This window comes from Neovison vison, chromosome 2 (genome assembly GCF_020171115.1).
Source record: "Neovison vison isolate M4711 chromosome 2, ASM_NN_V1, whole genome shotgun sequence".
Lineage (NCBI taxonomy): Eukaryota > Metazoa > Chordata > Mammalia > Carnivora > Mustelidae > Neogale > Neogale vison.
In genome coordinates this window covers 23,943,610-23,960,194 of record NC_058092.1, presented here as the reverse complement: position 1 = coordinate 23,960,194, position 16,585 = coordinate 23,943,610, and the positions used below count along the sequence as shown (strand labels likewise).

Here is a 16,585-nt window from a genome sequence, read left to right as displayed (position 1 = left end):
TCGACCGCACCACCCAGGCGCATTGATGTTATCTCGCTTTTTAAATCCAACATTATGTCTCTGAGATACAGCCACGCTGATCTACAGACTAGCTCCTTCCCTCTGACGGCGGTGGGCTATTCCACCTGCCCCAAAGCGGCTCCTGGCCTCGCGTGGTGCAGGTTTACTGCCTGCGAATTTCACTTCCTTCTCCATGATGTCTATCAGATTCCTAGTTCCGCAGTGAAAATATTTACGTAGCTGTAATGTCATCAATGTCATCTGGTTTCAATGTTAAGAATCAATCCACAGGCAAAGTATGGCAGACTGAATCATCTTCCCAGGATGGGATGGGCGGGCCACGGAACTTGACAAAGACAAAAGGTGAGAGGCTGGAGAAAGGGCAGCGGGGTGGGGGTGGGGATGGGGGTGGAGGGTGGGGAGGGGAGGGAAACAGTTCATTTCACGCAGAGGAGAGTCAAGACGCGCAATCTAAGGAAGAAGTGGACATTTTAAGACTATTATTCCGAGGGGTAAGAGTAATCAATAGAAACGGTAGTAATATAAATATGAAAGAGAAAAACTGGGAAGAGAAAGGAGGACAGGTGGTGAATGCAATCACCAGGGCAGGGAGTCCAGAGAGGTTATTCCCACGAATAAGTCAAGTAATAGAGTATAAGACTATTATTAATATTATTGATTAGTGATAGAGTATATGATCACTTACAGTTATGAAAGCGGCATGAATAGAAAACTAAAACAACTTGGTGAAAGGAAGAAAGTTTGCTCCCAAGAGCCGGGAAGTGAGAGGACGATTGAGCTTATTTCTAACCTTTCAATTGGGGGCACCCGGGTGGCTCAGTGGGTTAAGCCTCTGCCTTCGGCTGGGGTCATGATCTCAGGGTCCTGGGATCAAGTCCCACATCGGGTTCTCTGCTTGGCAGGGAGCCTTCTTCCTCCTCTCTGCCTACATGTGATCTCTCTCTGTCAAATAAATAAATAAAATCTTTAACCTTTCAGTTGGACTTGGGTATGCATTTTCCTCCATATGAGTAATATTTTTATATTTGAGACGATGAAAATAATACATAATTAGACAGAAGTGTAATTCTGATTCTCCTTGGGGTTCAGGCACTTTTAGTGACACCCCATGGCTCTGGGGCCAAGTTTGTTTGTTTGTTTGTTTTTTAAAAGATTTTAAATTTATTTGACAGACAGAGACCACAAGTAGGTAGAGAGGCAGGCAGAGAGAGAGAGAGAGGGAAGCAGGCTCCCTGCTGAGCAGAGAGCCCGATGTGGGACTCGATCCTAGGACCCTGAGATCATGACCTGAGCCGAAGGCAGCGGCTTAACCCACTGAGCCACCCAGGCGCCCTCTGGGACCAAGTTTATACTGTCAGACAGATTCAAGACCCCTTAACGCTTCTGCCCTCTGTTTCAGGAGCCCACCTACCCCTGCCTAGAAGCCCAAGGGATTGGCACCTCCGCCAGGAAGCCCTCGGGAGGAAGAGCGCGCCCTCTGCCGGTGCCAGGGCGTCAGTACGCCTGGGGTGCCGTCCACAGCGCCTCTTCAGAGGCCCCACCCCTGTCCCTCACCCCCGGACTCCGCCCCCTCACGTGATCCCAGCCTTGGGTGGTTCTGTAGGGGGAGCTCGGGAACACAGGTGAGACCTCCTGGAGGGCTTGGGCTGTAGGGGACTGTCCCGATCAGGCCTGGGAACCTAGCGGGGGTATTCATCGGAGCAGGATCGGCGTGCGGGGAATTAGCCCCAATCACTGCCTGCTCCCCGCCCAGTGGTTAGGAGCTGGGCTTTCGGTGGTGGAAAGAAACCCCTCTTCCACTCCTGCGTGTCCTTTGGTGAGTCGCTAAAGTCCCTGTATCTCAGTTTCCTACCCTGTGGCTGCCGGCATGAAATGAAATAACGCACATAGTAGCTGCTTAAGAAACAGCACCTGTTACAATTACATGCCGTTTAGGCAAAAGTGGGACCCCTCAGAGATTAGAAGACCTAAGGTCGCTATAGCTCAATCCTGTTTGGTGGCAGGCCTCCCCTGCTACCCTGGGGCTTACATGGTGGGGAGGCTTATGTGACTGGCTGTTGTCTCCCTGTGGTCTCTGGGCCTCAGGAGTGGGCAGGGCCTCCGCCCAGCCCCTGGCAGGGAGGCTGCCTCCCTGGGAGTGACACCTGGGAGTCCTGAATGGGCTGGCAGCCAGACACCAATGTGACGCAGTCTCCCTTCTGTGTCCTCAGGGGGGTTGCGTTCTGCTTTTGGCCCCTATAGGTGGACAGACATGTCTCAGGAGGGGTCCCCTGAGGACCCTGCCCTCAGCCCCCGCTGCATTGCTGCACTTTTCCAGGATGATGTGGAAGAAGCCAGCTCTGGGTCAGGCTTGACACCACACCGGCCAGGGGCAAGCTCTGGGGCCCGAGTTGGGGCTGGCAGCAGGAAGAGGGTCCTGAGGGAAGAGACCCGTCGAGGTACCTGCTCCCAGGCTGGAGGTGCTCCTGGGGCAGGCCTGGAGGCTGGGTCCCACTTGATGACCCTGGAGCTACAAGGCAAGGGACGGAGCCAGGAGTTGGTGCCTGGCCCCCAGCAACTCTCCCAGCCACCCAGAATGTCTGCTCAGGGGAAGGCTCCGGCCTTCAGGAGGCTCCAGGTTTCTCTGCATGACATCTTCGCTGAAAGTTGGCCCAGGAACCCTTGTCCCGTGTGTTTGGGTTTTCCAGAGAAAGCTTTGGTTGGCAGGGAGAGGCTGGGAGGGGTGGGGACGAGGAGCTGCCCCGGGCCAGGAGAGGCAGGGGGAGGTTGGAGTGATGAAAGGGGCCCTACCCTCAGTAAAGAGGGGCCTTCCAGAAGGAGGCTACCATCCTCCCCAGGCCCAGCCCCTATGGGGGCAAGAAAGAACAGCAGGAAGTATGAGGCCTGCTCAGAGAGTGGGGAGGGGGCAGGAGGCTTCTTATGGTCTGGTCATGGCCCTGGTGGGGACAGCCCCCCATGTGAGGGAGACCCCCCACCAGGGGCTGATGTGGGGTCCTTGGGAGACCTTTATGGTCCCCTCTCTCCCAACGACACTGGGCCTGGGTCAGGAGATCCAGGTGGAACTTGTGTGGGATGTGTCTCAGGGACTGCGAAGTTTGAATATTTGCCTGCTTCAGAGAACGGGGCCCAGCCAGGCAGCCCCTCTCACCCTGTAGGGGTCCTACCACCTGATGGAGGGGAATCCCTCAGGCCAGCTGTCTGGGATCCCGGCTCTGCACTAGGCCTTGGAGCATCTGGAAAGGCCTCCACAGTGTGGCAGGAAGCTGAGCACCTAGTCGGGGCTGGCTGTGATGATGGCCCTGCTGTCTCACACAGTCAGGAGGAGCTAGAGGTCAAGGCTCAGCCAGAGTCCAGGGGGAGGCTGGGAGAAGGACCCCCTGCTCCCACTGACCGCCCCTCCAGCTCTTTGGAGCCTACAACCAGCAGGGCTCACTCGGGCCCATCCATGGGACAGAGAAGATCCAAGTATGCTAAGAAGTCGAGGAGAGGCCCAGTGCCCCACGCCCAGCACCAGGGCGCAGACAGGAGTGCAGATGACTTCAGCAAGGACCAGCAGGACAAATCCCACCCAGGAAGCTTCCCCAAACTGGTAAGTGGAGTCTGAGAAGTTGGGCTAGGGACGATTTGGCCAGTCTTAACGCCATGCTAGGCAGTGGAGTTTAATAGAGGTAAGCTAGAGAGCGTTTGGGCATTATCCTTCACGCCCATTTTATGCTGAGTAAATTGAGGCCCACCATGTCAGGAACGAGAAAATGAACTTCATTTGCTGATATCTTATGAAGGTTCATTATCTTTTGGAGTTGGTGAGTTCTGGGTTCAAACCTTGCCTCTGTCCACTTCCTAGCTGAGTGACTCTGGAATATTTTTTTTTTAACTAAGTTCCTCATCTGTAAAAAGGGAATAACTAATTCCAGTTGAATGGGGGTTGTTTTAAGGATTAAGTGAGATGATGGTGTAAAGTAATGTGCCTAGCACTGCCTAAGGAGCAAAGTAAATGACTTCATTTATGTTAAATCTGTGTTTCCTTTAGAGTTAACAATAGCACGTTATCCCCATGTTTCCAGATGGGGAAACTGAGGCTCAGGGAAGTTAACATACTCCCCCAAGCTCACACAGCGAGAGTCAATGCCCAGCTATATTCCCTGTATTTACTACTTCTCTCTCCATTGTCCTTTAATTAAATTGTTATTTTATTAATAATAGTTAACATGTTGTTTTAAAATATTTTATTTTAGGGGCACCTGGGTGGCTCAGTGGGTTAAAGCCTCTGCTTCGAGCCCCGCATTGGGCTCTCTGCTCAGTGGGGAGCCTACTTCCTCCTCTCCCTCTCTGCCTGCCTCTCTGCCTACTTGTGATCTCTGTCTGTCAAATAAATAAATAAATAAAAATCTTTTTAAAATAAAATAAATAAATAAAAGATTTTATTTTATTTGTTTATTTTAGGGAGACAGAGAGAGAGTGCAAGATCACGAGCAAGGGTAGGGGCAGAGGGAGAGGGAGAGAGAGAATCCCAGATAGACTGCACTACAGAGCCTGATGTGGGGTTCGATCTCAGGACCCTGAGATCATGACCTGAGTGGGAGCCAAGTCAGATGCTTTTTATTTATTTATTTATTTATTTATTTGACAGGCAGAGATCACAAGTAGTCAGAGAGGCAGGCAGACAGAGAGAGAGGTGGAAGCAGACTCCCCGCTGAGCAGAGAGCCTGATGCAGGGCTCCATCCCAGGACCCTGGGATCATGACCTGAGCCAAAGGCAGAGGCTTAACCCACTGAGCCACCCAGGCGCCATCCAAGTCAGATGCTTAATGGACTGTGCCACCCAGGCACCCCAGTAGCTCACGTGTTTATATTTAAGGCAGAAGGTGGCGCCTTCTCACATTTCTCGAATATGTATTCTGTGCTAGGCAGTTTTGATTGAATATTCACATGAAGCCCAGAGAGGTAAGGTGACTGGCCCAAGATCACACATCTGGTAAATGACAGAACCGGTGCATAAATGCTGACGGACTGTCCTGAGAGCACACCTCACTGTCTGCCTGTGCCCCTTCCCTGTTGGCATCACGCTAATTAGAGGATCTAGCCTGCTTACCCTGTGCTGGGTACTTGACTAAGCGCTTTATCTTCCTAACAGTCTGATGAGGTAGAGGCTATTGATATATACCCATTTTACTGATGTGGACACTGAGGCCCAGAGAGGTGAGAAGACTAGTTCAAGGCCAAAGAGCAAATTTATAGAATGGGGATGGGAACAAGTGAGTTGCTCTGTGATGTACCACAATTTGGTATTACAATCGCATGAGAATGCTATTACATTGCTTTTGTAAACATCACTAAAAACAATTATTTTTAAAGATTTTATTTATTTATTTGACAGAGAGAGAGAGACTACGAAAGAGGGAACACAAGCAAGGGGAGTGGGAGAGGTAGAAGTAGGCTTCCCTCTGAGCAGAGACCCCGGTGGGGGGGGGCTTGATCCCAGGACTCTGGGATCATGAGATGAGCCAAAGGTAGACACCTAAATACTGAGCAACCCAGGTGCCCCTCAAAAGCAATTTTTTTTTTTTAAGATTTTTTATTTTTATTTATTTGAGAGAGAGAGACAGTGAGAGAGAGCATGAGCGAGGAGAAGGTCAGAGGGAGAAGCAGACTCCCCATGCAGCTGGGAGCCTGATGTGGGACTCGATCCTAGGACTCCAGGATCACGCCCTGAGGCGGAGGCAGTCGTTTAACCAACTGCGCCACCCAGGCGTCCCTCAAAAGCAATTTTTAATAAAAGATACTAGTATGTGTTTATGATAGAAAATTAGAAATTTTTAAAACTCCAAATGCCAACTTTTTGGTATGTCTTTCTTCTCATCTCTTTCCTGTACATACATATCTTTTCTTCACCTGGATTAGGACTGTGTGTGTCAAATGTATGACTTGGCTTTTTTGACTAACTCAGTTGGTGTATATAGAGAGAGAGCATGTGAGCGTCAGGGAGAGGGACAGAGGGAGGAGGAAAGAGAGAATCCTAAGCAGTGCAGAACCTGACATAGATTTCGATCCCATGACCCTGAGATCATGACCTGAGCCAAAAATCAAGGGTCAGACAGTCAGACGCTTAACTGACTGAGCAGCCCAGGTGCCCGGGGCATGTGGCTCTTGATCTTGGGATTATGAGTTCAAGCCCCATGTTGGGCATAGAGTTTACTTAAAAAAATTTTTTTTCACCATTGATTTGTGAACACAGAAAGAGGAAGTCCCTTTAAATTCTTCCAGACCCCACTGCCTTCGTCTGGAGATAATCGGTGTTCGCGCTTGGAATCCCTCCAGCGCCCTTGTTGTGAACATCTACACCTCTGCGCCGGCCATATTTAAATAAGCTCATTCTACGCTTCATTGTTCTGGGGTCTGTACTTTGTTTATTTCTCAAGCATTATAGCATTTGGAGATCTTTCCAAGTTGGTACACATTGTTCTGCCGAATCTGTGCCTTTCCGGAGCCCTGGCTTGCAGTGGGCTGCAGACATATTTATCACGGCCACGGGCGCTGCCGGGACCAGAGGATGGGCTGGGACTTCCTTTTCTCATTTCCGACCACCGTCGTATAGTTGAGCGAACGAAGCCTGGAGGCGGCCAGCCTGGCATTCCGTCCTGGCTTTGCCTCTATCTGAATGACCTGGGCAGGCGGCTTCACCTTTCTGAGCATCATTTCCTCACCTGCGAACTGGAGGGGTGTGGCGGGGAGCACTTATCCGACAGCGGGGTGGTGAGGAGCAAATGAGATGACACATGCTTGGCGTTTAGCACAGTGCCTTGTACAAGATAAACACTCAAAAGTGTTACCTGTTATTGACATGTCCAGTTGTGTGCTGCTCTAAGTAATGCTGCAGAGAACCTTGCTGTGCCTCTGGTTTCTCCTCATTTCTGATGATTTATCTGGGCCGGCACTGGGACTCGGGGGCCTGCAGCGGTTTGAGGGGCTTGTGGGAGTGCGGCAGTGGCTCCAGGTGTCCACCTGCCTTGACTGAAGGAGCCCACAGCTGCTCCCTCCTCCAGGGCCCATCCTTGACTCAGCAGCCGGTGCAGCTTCTGAAACCACCCGTTGCTATGGCAACGGGTGCCAGCTGCAGGAGAAGAACTGAGCCAGGGCTGCAACAGGGACAGACAGGTGGTCGGGGCCGGTGCTGAGTGGGGCGTGGGCATAGGGTCCAGCCGGTCTGGCCACCTTTCAGGGCGCTAGCACCTTCTCCTGGAGGCAGCCTGGCTCGGTCCAGGGGCAGACCGGTGGGTTCAAGGTTAGTCTCTGCTTCTTACCACAGGGTGGCTTTGGATGAGGGATGTCTCTTCCCTGAACCGTAGTTGCCTCCTCTATGAAATGGACGTCCAGTATGAGAGGTTGGTTGTGTTGTATTCTTCTGGTGTGAGATACAGACCTTTGGATGACACAGCGAGGGAAATGGCATTTTCTTCTCTGTCCAGAGCCTCGCCGTGGCCAGTGAGGTCAGGCGCTACTTTGAGGGTGGAGCAGCAGGTGGTGTGGGGAGGGCAGCTCGGCCCCAGCCCCCTGCTCTGCTCACCACAACCGGGGAGGCATGGAGCTCCTTTGGCCCCATCTGGGGGCTCTCTGCTGCTGGGAAGTGTCAGGAGCTGTGTGAGAAGAGCATGTCCTTCTAGCAGATGGGTAGCCTAAGAATAGCGCTTTTTATTGAGTGCTTACTGTATACCAGCAGCTTCACATAAGGTCATCATCTCATAATCAACCCTCACAACAACATTAAAAGTTGGTGTTAATACTCAGTACTCCCATTTGGGATTCAGAGAAGTCAAGTGACTCAGTCAAGGTCACACAGCAATTAAACAGTAGAGCTGGTATTTTTGTTGTTGTTGTTAAAGATTTTATTTATTTATTTGGAGACCATGTGAGTTGGGGGGTGCAGGAGGGATGGAGGGAGAGGGAGAGAGAATCTCAAGCTGACTCTGGGCTGAGCACAGAACTTGACACAGGGCTCTATTTCACCACCGTGAGGTCATGACCTGAGCCGAAATCAAGAGTCAGACACTTAACTGACTGAGCCACCCAGGCGCCCCTGGGGCCAGTATTTAAATCCAGGCCTGGAGGCTTCCAGAGTCTGTGCTCTGATCTAGGCTGCCAAAGGCTGGGCTGAGGGGTTAGGATTTTTATGGGACTTTATTGTAATTTGTTCATCAAGTAGGGGGACCCCTACAGGGAACTCATGGTCCAGTGGGAGGAGGTAAACAAGTAACCAGAGGTATGAACTGAGACCCAGCAGACCTTAGATTACCCAGAGGGCAATTGATTCTACCTGGGGTAGGGGTGGGTAGGATGGGTTAAGGTAAGGTAGGGCAGAGATGGGGGCTGTCGGAGTTGGGTCTGGGCAAAGGAAGTAGGTGTTCAGCAGGCAGAGAAGGTAGGAAAGACACATCAGGAGGAGAGCAGAGGACCAGAGGCAGGAGGCAGCTTGGGGTGTTACAGGAGTGGAACAGGAGGCGGGATGGGGTCTCGAGGGGGAGGAGGGAGGTGGGAGAGATCAGCAAGGACAAAGTTGCTTGAATGCAAGGGGAGAGACTGCAGTGTGGTCAGGTGTCAGGGCATGAGCCAAGGAAGCTTAACATCCGTGTTTACAGAGAGAACGTGCTGTGTTCCAAGCGCTGTTCTAAGAACCTTGAATAATGATGGTCCTTGCATCAACACTATGAGGTAGATATTGGCATTGTGCCCATTTCACTGATAAAAGCTAAGGCACAGAGAGATCAAGTAATTTTCCCAAGATTATACAGATCCTAAGTGTTGGCAGCAAGTGTCCCATCGCATGAATATGCCACAGTTTATTTATTGACTCCATATGGACATTTGGGTTGTTTGCATTTTTTTTGCTATTACATCTAGTGATGCTATGATGAGCAATTTTGTATATGTTTCTGGGTACATATGAGCAAGAGTGTCTCCATGGAATATTCCTGGGACTGGAATTGCTAGATTATAGGGTATACACACCTTCAGCTTTACTTAAACAATTTTTTTATTTTAATTTTCACTAAAGTTTTTTTTTAATTTATTTGAGGAGAGAGAGATAGAATGTAAGAGCGGGGGGTGGAGAAACAGGCTCCCCAATGAGCAGAGAGCCTGACGTGGTACTCGATCCCAGGACCCTAGGATCATGACTTGAACTGAAGGCAGATGCTTAACTGAATGAGCCACCCGGGCGCCCCACCAAATGTTTTTTTAGAGTGGCTGAAACAGTAGATAGTTCCACAAGCAGTGTGTAAAGCAGCTCTTCATCTGCACCAACACTTGAAATTTATGCCAAAGTGAGAATAATATGTTACAGGGTTTTAGTGTTGTTTTCATTTATCTTGTCTTTCTTTTTTTTTTTTTTAAGGTTTTATTTATTTATTTGACACAGAGAGAGAGACCCCACATGTACTGACACAGGCAACAGCTGGCAGAGAGGGGCAGAGGGAGAGGGAAAAGCAGACTCCCTGCTGAGCAGGGAGCCCAACACAGGGTTTGGTCCCAGGACCCCAAGATCATGACCTGGACCAAAGGCAGATACTTAATTGACTGAGCCACCTAGGCAGCCCTACTTTGATTTTCATTTCCCTATTACTAAGGAGAATCCTTGCATACATTTTGGCTATTTCTGTTAACTCTTTTCCCCCAAATTTTATTTTGTGTGTTTAACTTTTCCTTATTTATCTGTGGGAGTTCTTTTTTTAAAAAAGTGTATTTATTTGAGAGAGAGTAAGTAAGAGAGAGATCGCATGAGTGTGGAGGGAGGGGCAGAGGGACAAGGAGAAGCAGACTTTCCTGCTGAACAGGGAGCCCAACATGGGGCTCGATCCCAGGATTCTGGGATCATGACCTGAACTGAAGGCAGATGCTTAACCAGTTGAGGCACCCAGATGTCCCTGTAGGAGTTCTTTATATATTTTAGATACTATTCCTTTGTCAGTTATATGTTTTGCAAGTATATTCTCCCAAAGTGTGGCTCATATTTTGCTTGCCTTATAGTGTCTATGGATGAGCAGAAATTAATTATTTAAAATTTTTTTATTGTAATAAAATATACATAACATACAACTTACCATTTTAACCTTGTTTAAGTATACAGTTCAGAGGCATTAAGTACCTTCACAGTTATGCTGCCAACACCACTATCCAGTATTTTTTTATCTTCCCAAACCTAAATCCTGTATCCATTAAATAGTAACTCCCCATTCCCTTCTCCCCATTCCCTTCTGATAATCACTATTCTTTTTTCTGTCTCTATGAACTTCACTGTTCTTGGTACCTCATACAACTAGAATATGCCTCCGTTTGTGACTATTTATTTCACTTAGCATAGTGTCTTCAGGGTTCATGTCGTAGCATGTATCAGAATTCTATTCCTTTTTAAGGCCAAATAATGTTCCATTGTATGCATATAGTACATTTTGTTTATCTGTCCATGGACATTTGTGTGGTCTCTACCTCATCACCACTGGGAATAATGCTGCTATAAACATTGGTGTACAAAGATCTGTTCAAGTCTGTGCTTTCAGTCCTTTTGCTCAAAAGTGGCAGTTGAATCAAAGTGGAATTGAAAAGAGGTAGAATTGCTGGAGAAATTCCTAATGTTCATGTATCCTAATTTATCCATTATTTCACTTACATTATGTGTTTTAAGAAATCTTTAAGGCACGTAGTTGGCTGAGTCAGTGGAGCATGTGACTCTTGATTTAGGGATTGTGAGTTTGAGCCACATGTTGGGTATAGAAATTATTTAAAAAAAATAAGAATAAATAAAAATCTTTTAAAGAAATTCCTTTCCTATCTCAAGATTATGAAGATGTTCTTGTACATTGTATTGTTTTGCCTTTCACACTAAGGTCTATAATGTACCTAGAATTAAATTTTGTTAATGATACGGACTATATGTTTTTTAGATGGATACCCAGTTGTTCCAACACCATTTACTGAAAATCCTGTCCTTCCCTACTTATAGGCAATGCCCTATTTGTCACAAATCATGTTTCAGTGTATGTGGGATTGGTTTTTGGTCTCCCTGTACTCTTTTCAAAAAGTTTTCCCTTTGCTAATATTATAGAATATTAATTATAGTATCTTGTTAATAATTCTTGATGTCTGGCAAGACAAGTCTCCCATCTTTGTTGTTTTCAGGAGGATCTTTGTTCTTACATTCCTTTGCTCTTTCATATAAGTATTAGATCAGCTTGTCAATTTCCACATACACAAAAACCTGTTGGGATTTTGACTGGAAAGATACTAATCTATAAATCATTTTGAGGAGGACTAATATCTTTACAGCATCTTTACAGTATTGTTAAGGTGTGAAGTATTGTATAATATGTCAATCCATGAACATGGTATATTCCTTTATTTATTTTGATCATCTTTATTGTCTTTCAATAAAGTTTTGTATTTTTTCCATCAAAAATATTGTATATCTTCTTCAGGTTTATTCCTAAATACTATATTTCTATATAACTTGTTATGGAAAACTTCAAATATCTGCAAAAATAGACTGAATTGTAAGAAGGGCTTGGCCACCTCACCTGGTTTTGTAAATAAAATGGAACACAGACACAACTATTTGTTTACATGTTATCTATGACTAATTTAATACCCCAAAGGCAGAGTCGAGGGGTTGCAGTGGAAACCATATAACCAGCAACCCTAAAATACTTTCCTTCTGGTTCTTTCCAGAGGAAAATTGCTAGGCCCTGATGTGAAATTTCTAGTACTCATCACCCAACTCTACCAGCAATCTGTTATTTTGTCTGAAAGTTGATAATAGTTCCAATAATATCACCTAATAGTCATTCAGTATCCTAATCTCCGATAGTCTTAAAAGATTATTGTTTTTATGCTTTGTCTTTTAAAAGTCAAGATCTAAATAAAATACACACATTATAATTGGTTAATATGCCTATAAGTCTCTTTTAACCTTTGGTTTTCTCCCCATATCTTTTTTTTCCTGTAATGTGTTTTTTTAAAAGATTTTATTTATTAGAGAGAGAGAGCATGAGTGGGTGGGGAGAGGCAGAAGGGGAGGAACAAGCAGACTCCCCGCTGAGCAGGAAGCCTGAGTGAGGCTTAATCCCAGCACCCTGAGATCATGACCTGACCCAAAGGCTTAACTGAGTCACCCAGACACCCCACCTGCAATATATTTTTGAAGAAATTAGTTTGTCCTGTAGCTTACTGCATCCCCGTAATTTAACGACACCTGTTTCTCTGTCTTCTGTATTTCCCGTGAGCTGGTGTTTGAATCTGGAACTTTGATTAGGTTTGGATTCATAGTTTTCAGGCTGACTATTTTATAGGTGGTCACGTGGTCTTTCAATCCAAAACCACATCATGTCTGATTGTACTACTTTATGTCTTTTGATGCTTATCATAAAATGGTAACTTTTAAAAATTGCAGTTTCTAACTGTTGCTGGTGTATAAAAATGCAATTAATTTTAAAGAAACCTTGCTAGATTCTTTTATTCATATAATTTACCTATTAAAATTCTGTTTTCTATGTAGACAATCATGTCATCTGAAAATAATGACAGCTTTTTTCTTTCCTTTCCAATTTTTGCATATTCTCTGCCCTCTTTCCTTACTGCACTAGGTAAAACTTCCAGTATAATGTCAAATAGAAATGATAACAGAGAGCCTTGTGTTGTTCTGGACCTTATAGGGAACGCGGTCATCTTCACCAGAATATGTTCGCTCTGTTTTGTTTTTAAGATTTTTATTTATTTATTTGACAGAAAGAGTGGGCCTGTGCATAAGTTGGGGCGGTGGGCAGAGGGAGGAGAAGCTGACTTCTCACTGAACGTGGAGCCTGACACGGGGCTCAATCCCAGAACCGGAGATCATGACCTGAGCCAAAGTTAGATCCTTAACCAATTGAGCCACCCAGGCACCCCTGTTTGCTCTATTTTTATATATATGCTCTTTATCAAGTTAAGGAAGCTTCCTTTTATTGCTGGTTTGTTCATTATTCTGAATAGACAGTATGATTGATCAAATATGATTTCTGCATTTTTGAGAGAATATGATTTTTATTCTTTAATTTTTTATTGTAGTAAATTTAATGAGTTGGGTTTTTTTTTTCATGTTAACTCAGACTTGCATTTCTGGAATAAACCCAACTTGATCATGTTTCTCTTTTTTATATTTTTTTAAATTCATTTTATAATATTTGGTTTGGGATTTTTGTATTTCTATTGATGTATTAATTAGCCTGAAATTATTTATTCTCATTTGCCTTCTAAGGCAGGCAGGTTTTTGCCTCATAGAATGAATTGCAGAGTGTTTTCTCCTTTTCTGCTTGCTGTAAGAATTTGTATCAGATTGGGATTATTTTGTTCTTTGAACATTTTGGTAGAGTCACTGTTAACAAAGCGGCTGGACTGGTGTCTTCTTCTTTTTTTTTCTTTTTTTTTTTAAAGATTTTATTTATTTATTTGACAGAGAGAGATCACAAGTAGGCAGAGAGGCAGGCAGAGAGAGGAGGAAGCAGTCTCCCTGCTGAGCAGAAAGCCCGATGCAGGACTCCATCCCAGGATCCTGAGATCATGACCTGAGCCGAAGGCAGCGGCTTAACCCACTGAGCCACCCAGGCACCCCGAGGACTGGTGTCTTCTTTAGGAAAGATGTCTCCTTACTGATTAAATTTATTCTATGTTTATAGGTTTATTCAGTTTTTTTTTTCTTTGAGTCAATTTTGGCAAGTTATATTTTTCTAAAAATATATCCATTTAATCTGAGTTTTCAAATTTATTGGCAAGTTGGCATAAAATGTTTTTTTTTAAGATTTTATTTATTTATTTGACAGAGAGAAACACAGCGAGAGAGGGAACACAAGCAGGGGCAGTGGGAGAGGGAGAAACAGGCTTCCTGTGGAGCAGGGAGCCTGATGCGGGGCTCCATCGGAGCCTGGAATCATGACCTGAGCTGAAGACAGGCGCTTAAAGACTGAGCCACCTAGATGCCCCTAGCATAAAGTATTTCACGATAACATCTTATCTTTTTAATATTGATGCGTTCATGATTAATCATTCTGGATGTGAAGTAGTTTTGTCATTCCTCTTTTCTTAATTTTGTCAGAGAATTGTCTGTTTTGAGTCTTCTCAAATAACTGATTTTTGGTTTTGTTGATCTTTTCAATTGTATGTTTGTCTTTAGTGTCATCTTTCTTTCAATTTATGTTCTTATTTTATAAAATCTTAAGAATTATGCTGAGTTTATTAATTTTCTTTCTTCTTCCTTTCTCTTAAAATCATTAGAAGCTATAAGGGAACCTGTAATTATCACCTTACCTTCACACAGAGACTCTAATGCATAGTTTTATTATCATTCAATTACTACATTTCATAATATTTATTATAATTTGTCTTTGACTTACATATTATTGTTCAGAAGTAAGATTTTTTTTTTAAGTTTCCATTCCTCTGGGCTTCTTTCATTTCTTCCTCTCTTTATCTTTGCTATTGCTTTCTAGCTTGATCAGAGTGTGGTGTGAGAAGGCAATTTTTTTAAAAGATTTTATTTATTTATTGACAGAGATCACAAGTAGGCAGAGAGAGAGAGAGAGAGAGAGGAGGAAACAAGCTCCCCAGCGAGCAGAGAGCCCGATGTGGGGCTCGATCCCAGGACCTGAGATCATGATCTGAGCTGAAGGCAGAGGCCTTAACCCACTGAGCCACCCAGGCACCCTGAGAATGCAATTTTTATCTGAGTTGTCTGAAATGGCAGCCGCCAGCCCCTTGTGCCTATTGAGCATTTGAAATTTGGGTGGCCAAAACTGAGTAAGTGTAAAGTACACATTGAATTCAAAGGCTTAGTACCAAAAAAAAAGTAAAAATCTAATAAATTCTTCTTTTGATTACATATTGAAATTGTAGTATTTTGCATACGTTGAGTTAAATATAAAATTAATTTTTTGAGGGGGTACGTGTAGAGGAAGCGGGAGAGAATTTTTTTTAAGATTTTATTTATTTACTTATTTGTCAGAGAGAGAGAGAGAGAACACAAGCAGGTAGAGCAGCAGGCAGAGGCAGAGAGAGAAGCAGGCTCCCTGCTGAGCAAGGAGCCCCATGCAGGACTCGATCCCAGGACCCCAGGATCATGACCCAAGCCGAAGGCAGCAGTTTAACAAATTGAGCCACCCAGGTGTCCTGAGAGAAAGAAATATTAAGCAGGCTCCTCACCCAGGGTTGAACCCGACAAAGGGCTTGATCTCAGCACCCTGAGATCATGACCTGAGCTAAAGTCAACAGTCGGACGCTCAACCGACTGAGCCACCCAAGTGCCCTTAAAATTAATTTAACTTGTTTCTTTTTACTTTTTTTTTTTTTCACGTGGCTACCAGAAAACTTGAAAGAATGCATACAGCTCATGTTTATACTTCTATTGGGCAGTGCTGGTGCAAAAAGTACCAGTCTTTTGAAATTTGTTGAGGTCTGCTTTATGGTCCAGGCTGTGGTTAATTTTATCTATCACGTGTATCCTTGAGAAGAATATGTATTTTTTGTTAGGAAAAGTCTTCTATATATGTACACGTCCTCTATATGTACATGATGAAGTTTTTAAACTGTTTTTATCAGGGGCACGTGGGTGGCTCAGTCAGTTAAGCCTCTGCCTTGGGCTCAGGTCATGATCCCTGGGATGAAGCCCCAGGTTGGGCTTCCTGCTCAGTGGGGAGCCTGCTTCTCCCTCTCCCTCTGCCCCTCCCCCGCTTGTGCGCTCTTGTTCTCTTTCTCTGTCAAATAAATAAATAAAATAGCTTTTATCAAATCTTTTTAATCTTTACTATTTTGTCAGCCAGATTCATCAACAGGGAAGTATATTAACATTTCTTCCTATAATAGTGGATTTTTTTTCTTGCAGTTTTGTCACTTTTTGCTTTATATTTCTTGAGATTATGTTATTAGATGCTTATCGTTTAGAGATGTGATAGCTTCCTGGTGAAACTGCTTATCTTTATGTAGTGAGGTCTTTGCTCCTAGTTATTTTTTTCCTTGAAGTCTGTTTTGTCAGATATTAATATGGCTATGAAGCTTTATTTTGCTTGGTATTTGTCTGTTCACATATTATTCTATTTTCTTCTTATACTCTTTTTTGCATTTTTTTAAAGATTTTTATTTATTTGACAGACAGAGATCATAAGTAGGCAGAGAGAGGGGGAACCAGGCACCCTGCTGAGCAGAGAGCCTGATGCGGGGCTCGATCCCAGGACCCTGGGATCATGACCCGAGCCAAAGGCAGAGACTTTAACCCACTGAGCCATCCAGGCACCCTGCATTTTTGTATTTTAGAAGTGGGTCTTATAAATATCCTTTAATTAGTTTTTTTTTTTAAATTTTTAAAGACTTTCTTTATTTATTTGACAGACAGAGATCACAAGTAGGCAGAGAGGCAGGTAGAAAGTGGGGGGGAGCAGGCCCCCCACTGAGCAGGGAGCCAGGTGCAGGACTAGATCTCAGGACTCTGAGATCATGACCCGAGCTGAAGGCAGAGGCTTAGTCCACTGAGCCACCCAGGTGCCCCAGGTTTTCT

At 44.9% G+C, this 16,585-nt stretch overlaps 1 protein-coding gene across 1 annotated transcript in view; it reads left to right on the top strand.

Moving 5' to 3' along the window:
• The first annotated feature begins 324 nt into the window (after positions 1 to 324).
• Positions 325 to 16,585, top strand: part of LOC122899093 (SPOC domain-containing protein 1-like) — a 21,637-nt gene continuing 5,376 nt past the window's right edge. The window contains exons 1-4 of the mRNA XM_044236751.1: positions 325 to 363; positions 1,421 to 1,643; positions 2,263 to 2,459; positions 3,000 to 3,610. Coding sequence (XP_044092686.1) covers positions 330 to 363; positions 1,421 to 1,643; positions 2,263 to 2,459; positions 3,000 to 3,610 — 1,065 coding nt within the window. The 5' untranslated portion in view covers positions 325 to 329. The remainder of the gene's footprint in view (positions 364 to 1,420; positions 1,644 to 2,262; positions 2,460 to 2,999; positions 3,611 to 16,585) is intronic.